The sequence below is a fragment of the Tuber melanosporum genome, assembly GCF_000151645.1.
Source record: "Tuber melanosporum whole genome shotgun sequence assembly, scaffold_104, strain Mel28".
Classification (NCBI taxonomy): domain Eukaryota; kingdom Fungi; phylum Ascomycota; class Pezizomycetes; order Pezizales; family Tuberaceae; genus Tuber; species Tuber melanosporum.
In genome coordinates, this window is record NW_003298760.1 from 145073 (window position 1) to 154231 (window position 9159).

At 47.5% G+C, this 9159-nt stretch overlaps 1 protein-coding gene across 1 annotated transcript; it reads left to right on the forward strand.

Annotated features, from left to right (window-relative positions):
• Positions 1 to 4602: 4602 nt before the first annotated feature.
• Positions 4603 to 7226, forward strand: GSTUM_00000118001 (uncharacterized protein; the record flags this gene model as incomplete). The annotated part of the gene is made up of 6 exons (XM_002835352.1): positions 4603 to 5218; positions 5301 to 5380; positions 5454 to 5820; positions 5880 to 6748; positions 6801 to 7013; positions 7098 to 7226. 6 exons carry the CDS (start codon positions 4603 to 4605, stop codon positions 7224 to 7226), a joined length of 2274 nt encoding a protein of 757 aa, XP_002835398.1.
• Between the last annotated feature and the right edge of the window lie 1933 nt (positions 7227 to 9159).

A 9159-nucleotide genomic window follows, 5' to 3' on the forward strand; every position in this document is an offset into this window, starting at 1 on the left:
ATTTTATTTAAACTCATGTGTGGAACTGGTATACGACGAGCCCCAGGACCGGGCCCCCAGGTTGTCGCATCCCGGATACCACTAACTACAAACTAACTAAACCTCCAGCCCCACACCTCAAACATGCCCACGCCATGCCCTAACACGAATACTAAGTACAAAAACCATCATCGGTAAAGAAAATCCTCCTCAGCCCAGCCTACCCGCCAGCCAAGTTACCCGTACAAAATACAAAAATTCCACTACCGCCACCTAAATGTGACCCCGCGATAACACCCTCCACAGTAAAAACCCTCCCGAATGCCCCCACTCAATGATCTCAGGACATTCCTACCAACCACCAGGCACCCACCTCCAATCCCAAACAAAAGAAATACCCAAAACTCAAGCGCGTAAACCCAACAGGAAAGCTGACTTACAGGGTGAGGGTTCCCTAACCGAGGGGGTACGAACTATCGTAGAAAATCTGGGGTGCACCACACTGGCAGTGCAGTACAAAAACCTCGACGGAAGCAGCCAGAACGAGAGAGTCCCCAAGCCGCCAGCACTTGACCGAACATACTCAAGTATTCAACTTATCCTCCAACTCCCCGGCCCGCTCTGCAGGCGGCGAACCCACCGCGGGCTCTGTAGCAGCCGGTTTGTGATAGCGAACCGGTGAAGGCGATGACCCTTCCGAGTCGGGAACAAGTGGCACAGGTGAGGTCTGATCTTGCTTGACCCGGCGCTTCTTGTTTCTCTTCCTCTTCCCACCCCCGGGCGCAGGTCTAGCAACAGGAGTAGATGGGCCACCCTCATCACCACCCACCACCACAGGAGGGATGCCACTAGAGGCGCTTCCCCGACCAGCCACGGGCCCCGTCACAGAGGACTCAGGCACCTGCCCCCCCAAAGGGGGTGATACCACCGCAGCTGGTGTCACCACACCAGGATCCACCCTACCCACACCAGGAGCAAGCGCCTCCTCCAATCCTGACAAATCAGGAACAGGACCACTCACACCACCATCCACAACCGTAGCTGCAGGGGGGGCAGAGATAATCGCTGGCGCAACATTCTCTTGAGAGAGCTCCTCCGCCTGACCCTGAGAATTCTCAGGGTCTAGCCCACCCCCCCTAACCGAGACCACCATAGTAACCAAAGCGACCGAGGGGACAGGTGAAGAGGGGATAACCGTAGGAGCTTCAGCCGCCAAAATCGTGACCAAACTGCGAACAGTATCGTGTTCAGAGGCCAGAGCAGCCGACAAGGTAGATATCTCCTTTTCAGCGCAATGAAATCGCCGAGAAAGGACAGAGATGTAATGCCGAAGACGAGAGACTTCGGCCTCTAGGGTGAAGTTCTTCTCAACAGCATGAGACAGAACCACCGACAAACATAAAGCAGACGTGGCAGAAGGGACTGAGGCTCGCTTAGCCATTGCGACCGTGAGGAGGCGACGTAAATGAACAAACGTAAAGATAGGTAGAAGGAAGAAAGAACTTCCAGCAATCGTAGGGGAGGGATTAACAACGATGCCCCCAAAAGGTGATTGAAGTTAAAGACTTGAAGCCTATCGTGAGATAGAAATCAAGGGCTCTGATTGGACCGACACCGAACCTTCACGTTCCGACACGGGGTGAAAGAAGGAGGAAAAGTACTTAGAACAAAGCATGAAGAACCTATCCTCCTCAGCCGCATCGGCCTCCTTATATAGTGTTCTTCCTGCCAGTTGTAACCGGTACGGGTACTCGGTTATTAGTTTTGTTTTGTGTTTTGTTTTAAATATCGCTTTGATACTTGGTTTATTTTAAGTATCGTTTGATACTTAGTTTTGTTTTATGTTTTGTTTTAAGTATCGCTTTGATACTTAATTAGTTTTACCAAAGTGTATCAATTGATACCTTTGATTGGTTTCGTTCATGCTAGACACGAACAGATTTGTGTATTTAAAGACCGCCTGTTTCTACGATAGAAAAGGCAGACTTCGACAGATAGTATTTCAATATACTTGGTTGAACAGTTACTTCTTTGTTCCTCAGTACACCCTCGAAGCCTCCTTTAGTTCTCAGCTCTCACCTCCTCTCTGGAAGAGCAGGCCACCTGCCAACTATCATATCTATTACTGATAACGTGATTAGCACCTTGCGAATACGTTACACCCATAGTCATGTGACCCAAAGTGGTCACATGTGCGAAACATAATCATAACAAACTAATCATGTGACTAAAGTGGTCACACATACAAAACCCATGACCTTATAACAAGGTCATGTGCAAAAACTCATAAACTAATCATAACGCAATAAACAAGTCACATGACTCGAATGAGTCATATGCGCAAAACCCATGACCTCATAATAAGGTCATGTGCAAAACATAAATCATATGTGCAAGGCATACTCGCAAGGCACACTCGCATGGCATACTTGCCAGGCACACGTCTCATGACTCATAATCGAGTTGTGTGCAAAACATAACATAATAAGTTATATTATCCAAATGAGTCATATGTGTGAAACAATAACATACCTATGACTCATAATTATGAGTCATGTAAAAACCTTTTCTGTGCCAAGCCACATTCGTGACACCTACACTACTGTCAGAGACACAATTGCAAAGAAACATCAAGAGGGTAAGGAGAATAAAGGTAGAGGAAGATATCCTAAAACTACCAAGTCACAGGATAATGCTATGGTGGAGGAAGCTCTTAAAAATTGCCATACTACCTATTCTGACATTGCTGAGCAAGTTGCTCCCAATGTTTCTAGTAGGACAGTAAGGAGAAGACTGGAAAAAAAGCATCTTAGAAAGTAGATAGTACAAGAGAGAGTTCATTTGGATGAGAATCTAGCTCAAGAGAGGTTGGAATATGCATTAGCTCATAGGCATTGAATAAAGAAGATGTGGAGAAGGAAGGCAATGTGGGAGGATAAGGTAGCTGTGGAAAGAGGAAGAGGAAAGAGGAGAAAATAGGTTTTCAGATACCCATATGAGAAATAGAATAAGGATTGTGTTGAACCTAAGGCTAGGAGAGTGGAGAGAGGGATTAGCCAGATGATGACTGGTTGTTTTTATAGTCAAACTCATGGTTTTTTTTGCCTGTTTTTCCTGATCCTTCTTCTGCTAGGGGTGGAGTTACTGGGAAGTCAATTATTGATGTTTATGATTATTATGACTTTTTAGGGATATGGGAGAATATCAGAGAAAAGACTGGAGAAGAAGAGGTATTTTTTATCATTGACAATACTAAGACTTACCTTTTAGGAGATGGCTCAGAGGGCAGGGAATTACACTGATGAAAATTCCTGCCTATTCACCAGATCTCAATCCAATTGAAAATATTTGGTCTCTGGTGAAAGGTAAGCTTCACAAGCACTACCCTGAGCTATATCTTATGAAGGGTGATGTCAATGTGGTCAAGAAGGCAATAGTAGAGGCCATCACTCATTGTTGGGAACTTCTTAACCCAAAGGATTTTGATACTTTAACTGGATCAATGGTGGATAGAATAGAGGCAATTATTAAGGCTGATGGATGGTATACCAAATATTAATTTCTACTATGTATTTACATCTTTTAATTTTTTTTGGTTTTCATGATAGTGGATTGGTGGGTGAGTGTGGTTGTCATCGCCGAAGATTTTCCTCTGTTGAATCGCGGTTAATTTTGTCCACGCACAATAGGTGTACCTAGGGCTCGGAGTGGTTTGTTAGTGTTTGCTTGTAATAGTGCTTCGAGTTTGGATACATCTGCTCTTGTTCGGATATGATTTTCCATTTTAGGGAAGCCTTCAAGAGGAATGTCCAGAATTAGATATTCGTCCTGCAAGGGTGGTTTTTTTGTGAATTTCATCCGACGTCACTTGCAGTGAACCCAAGCGGTCAGCCCGTCCAGCTTTGGGTACAGCCGGACAGACCCAGGCTATTTCAGGGACAGCCTGGCCGGACTACGGAAAGCGGGTTTTCAAAACCGAAGCCCGGGCTGGCCTCGGCATTGGCAGCTCTGACTTCGGTTGCTGTAATATTCGATCGGGAGGCTGCCTAGGCACCGCCGGGCTTTGACGGCTGTGAATAATTTCGACCGGACTGACCCAGGATTTTTCAAAACTATGGTCGGACTGACGACCCATTGTCTGGGATAGCCGCTTGGGATCACTGGGACTCACTTGAGATGGTAAATTGTGAGCAGGTGTGGGATTTTAAAAAGAAAGGAGGATTGAATGGAGACTCGGGGGAGAAATAGTAATGTGCTGTAGTCGACTGATGCACTCGGGTAGACATTGATTGGTGGAAAGATTAGTCAGGGGGGATTAAAGAACAATGAGCTAAAAGTGTCTTGTAGTTGACGTAAATCTCGCGTGATAAGGGGTTGTTAGAAATGGCGAGGTGGGAAAGGGGACGTTTGTTTGCGGAGATTACTCGGCAGTTGGTGGTCATGAATTACCCTACTCGGCACAGTGCAGTACCAAGCATTGGGTACTTGTACGGTACGGGGGCAATCACCGGAGGATGGAGCTTGTTTTGGAAGGGAGGGCCATTGGCTGTTATAGGGTAGTATAAAAAGTGTAGGAGCAATTCTTGAGCATCTCATTCCTTTCAACTATTATTTGGGAGAAAAATGAGGTTCTCCAAGGCATTCTTATTCTCCCTTCTAGGTTCGTCATCCATATCCCATGCAGCGCCAACCCCACAAGCAGAGGACGGAGGTGACTTCACAGCTTCGAATACCAAAAAGCTAGCAACCTTTGCCGATGCCTTCTCCGGGAACTTCCGTGTCTCGCGAACCACCCTGCGATGGATTTCTGCCGGGGGTTCCGAGGATGGGACATACGTGGTGCAGGACCGTTCGACGTCTAGCCTAGAGCTGCGGAACATTGTCACGAATGCCAGTAGCATATTCGTCGACGCTGCCGAGTTGAAGCTAGATTACCACGACTACTCTATCCAACCGTCTGCAAAGCACGTCCTGTTTAGCACGAACTACACAAAACAGTACCGTCACTCGTATTTTGCGGATTATTATATATGGAGTGTGGAGGCGAAGACCTTGGTTCCCCTCGAAGAGGGAGAGAGTGGAGATGTGCAGTATGCGGAGTGGAGCCCCCATGGCAATGTGATTGCCTATGTCCGGGGGAATGATTTGTTTATTTGGAAGGACGGGGTAAGCACTAGGGTTACCAATGATGGGGGGGAGAATGTGTTTAATGGGGTGCCAGATTGGGTTTATGAAGAGGGTTTGTACTTCCCCTTGATTTCTCTTCCAGGAAGGTGAAATTAACCGTTTCCCTTTTCTTTTCTCTTCTTTGACGGGGTTAGAAATCTTCGGGGACAGGTATACATTGTGGTTCTCGCCGGATGGGGAGTATCTTGCATTTTTGAAGTTTGATGAGACGGGAGTATGCATTCCACTCGTATAGTATCATCTACCAATCCGGTGTGCATTGGTCGCACTAAACTGGGCTACTGCAGGTACCAACATACACTGTGCCATACTACATGGCAGGACAAGGGATTGCGCCACCTTACCCTAAAGACCTCAATATCAGGTATCCTAAAGTAGGGGAGAGAAACCCTACTGTTGCTTTTCACCTGCTCGAAGTCAACAACCCGTCCGCTCTGAGGAAGATTGATTTTCAGACTTACATCGCGGATGATTGGATTATTTCCGAGGTCGCTTGGGTGGCAGAGAAGCATGAGCGTGTCATCTTCCGCGCGCGGAATAGGACACAGGATACTGGGAAGTTGGTTTTAGTTGATGTTGAAAGCGGGAATGCAAGGGCTGTGAGGGAGAGGAATGGTACGGATGGATGGTTGGATTGCCTTCGTGCTATCACTTGTGAGTTTCCGTTCGGGAGCGTTTAATGCCTGCGGGGAAGTTCTAATTATCTTGGTGAGATGTCCCCGGGCTTTCTACTCCCTCGTATGTGGATATCTCAGATCATTCCGGTTGGGCCCATATTTATCTCTATCCAGTGGCTGGTGGTGACCCAATTGTGTTGACCTCTGGGAACTGGGAAGTCACTGAGATCTGCTTCGTCGACACTAAGCGCCGTCTAGTCTATTTCCAATCCACCGAGCGTGATTCTACAGAACGCCACATCTTTTCTGTGGGTCTCGACGGTAATGCCAAAAAGCCCCTCGTAGACATAACCACGGATGGCTATTACAGCGCTAGCTTTTCCTCTGGGGGAGAGTACTACATCCTGAGCTACAATGGGCCAAGCTTACCATGGCAGGAGCTTCGGAACATAAGCGCTGGAACACCTATCCGAGTGATAAACGACAACGCCTCCCTTAAGAAAAAACTTTTCGAATATGATCTCCCTAAAATCTCCTGGTCGACACTCAAGCACCCAGATGGATATGAGCTTAATTTCATGGAGCGTCTGCCACCAAAGTTTCGTAAGGGAGTAAAATACTCGGTTCTGTTCAATATATATGGCGGCCCAGGCTCGCAATACACGGCGAAGACCTTCCGCCAGACGGTCGACTTTTCTGCGTACTTGGGATCAGATCCTGAGTTGGGGTACATCGTTGTCAGCGTGGACAATCGTGGGACGGGATATAAAGGGCGGAAGTTCCGTTCCCTGGTTACCGGTCAGCTGGGAAACTTGGAGGCAGAAGATCAAGTTTGGGCCGCCAGGGAGTATGCGAAGAGAGACTATGTCGATGGGGAGAAGATTGCGATTTGGGGGTGGAGCTACGGCGGTTACCTTACCGGTAAAGTTCTCGAACTAGATTCTGGAGTATTCTCTTTAGGCATTGTATGTCCCTCCCCACTTCTCCTCTCCCAGCGTAACCACTAAAGTAGAAAAGATGACAGCCCCAGTGACCGATTGGCGCTTCTACGATAGCATGTACACTGAACGCTACATGAAACTCCTAACTACCAACCGTGCGGGCTACAACACCTCCGCGATAACCAAAACTGCCGGGTTCAAGAACGTTGCCGGCGGCTTCCTCATCCAGCACGGAACCGGCGACGACAATGTGCATTTCCAGAACTCGGCTGCTCTCACCGATGCTCTGGTTTATGAGGGCGTGAGTCCTGAGAAGATGCGCGTGCAGTGGTTCACTGACTCGGATCATGCCATTGATTTCCATAGGGCTAAGAGCTTTCTATATAAGCAGTTGGCCAAGGCTCTATACGATGAGACGAGGAGGATTCCCGAGGGGAAGCACCAATGGAGTCGTAGGGGGGTTGAGGGGGGAAGAGAGAGGTTGATAGTCGGAGGGCCGTAGTATGGATTAGTATATTTTGTTGAGTGAGTCGGGGTTGGGGGAGGGGGCTAACTAGTATCTAATGCCGAATCGGCGAAATAGATGACAGAGTAGTCTAATTTGTGTGAGAGATTCCACGTATCGAAGAACGAGAAGTGATGAGCGTTTCAACGGTGAGGGTTAGCCGCTTCACCTCAATCTGTGACAGCAAAGTTAGCTGGTGGGTATAAAAAAGGGCAATCACAGAAATCACCCAATCAAGACAAAACACAATCCAGACGACCCTTATACAGAGAACACAACCAGAGTACCAATCAACTAATGAGTGAAGAGAAAAAAAAGACCCCACCCCCACTCCACTCCTCCGAGTCATTTGATATCACTCACACCGACCACCATAACTAGCTCCCCCCCATTCTCACCAACTCGCGCAAATTCTACACCATCTCGCAATAACCCCGCTCTCATCTGCTACGCGCGCGTAGGGCATAGGGCAGCCGGACACGTCCCGAGGAGTTTTGCGGGGTGTCTGCAAAACAAGGGCAAACCTGGCCAGTGCCAAGAGAAGGGGAACCACTGCGGCAGGGCCAGTGTAGGAAATTTTGAATTATGCACCGCAAAGTATGATGATTTGCCTGAGAAAAATGGAGGTACGGCATTTCGTTGCGTTTGGAGTTTGTCCCTAGGACCGGATACGGCATTGGAGAGTTCTAGGTTTGGTGATGGGCAATTAACTTGCCCGTGGACATTATACAGAACGAAACGAAAAAAATTGTGCCCCGGTTTTGGGCGTGTTGTGGGTGATATTGGTATCTGAGGTGCCTGGTAGCGGCAGGTCACTCGAGCTTGTATAGATGGCCGGTACGCATTGTATTCATCAAGACACTCTGATTTCCTGTTTACGATATCATACTGAATATTTTTTTCTGGTAAGAGGTTTAGAACCGGCTAAGCTTTTATGCATTTCACCTGTTTATAAATATATTTATACTCCCTGTTAGAAGCGGTATTCATCATATTCTTGTAAAAGTAGAAATGTGTGTTTGGCTTGCAGCCGGGCCCACTAAAAGGACTTCAAGAAGTAGTGTACTCGTATACTGGATCTGACTGGTTTTCATCCTTGTTCTCTTCCGGATCACAGCTTCTTTTGCATGGGGGACCCAGATATTGGTTTCAAAACAGGGAAAACCGGTTACACTATAGGGGTCGATAAGGGTTTTGTATTTGGCTTAAAATATTAGGGGGTCGGAATAGCATCATATCATACCTTGAAACATTAGGCTCGTAGATTACGTATGATATGTGAATCGCAAATTATGATCCTGTAAATTACCTAACCCCAGGCGGGACCGACAAAGGGGGCTTGAGGCAGGGAAGAGGGAAGGGGCGATGTGGTGCATATGATAATATTATCATAGTTTTTTTTTGGATTTCTGGTGGGCGGTGGGCGGAGGTATTCTTGACGCCGGAGTGGTTGTGGTACGATGTAGTGTCTAGTGATACTGTTGTAGGTCGCGCTTGGGTGTTCATACCCCCCCCCCGGGAAAAAAGGTGAGGGAAAAGTAGGGAGTAAAGAAAGAGAGAGATATCATAATATTATGGTTTTGTGTTGTGTTCGGGATGGGGCAAGCCAAAGGGGTCGAAAGGCAGTTTAACAACTTGCATTTCAAACTTGTGTACTCGCCACTATGTCTACCTAATTCGAAAGCCGTGGCAGCGGTATACATCAGGTGGGTTTATGATACCGGCAGTACTTTCCCACAATAGGCCACGATACGGTCACTTCCCCCACCGAACCACCCTACCGGTACACCTCCGCCAGTCCTTTCCAAGAAACCTGAGTGCGCTGTAACTTTACCTCCTAACTTATCACCCCACAATACCAGAGCAAAAGGGAGCTCAGTCGCTTCTGGGTCCATACGGTTTGAGGGACTGGGCAGCAGCAGGATTATGA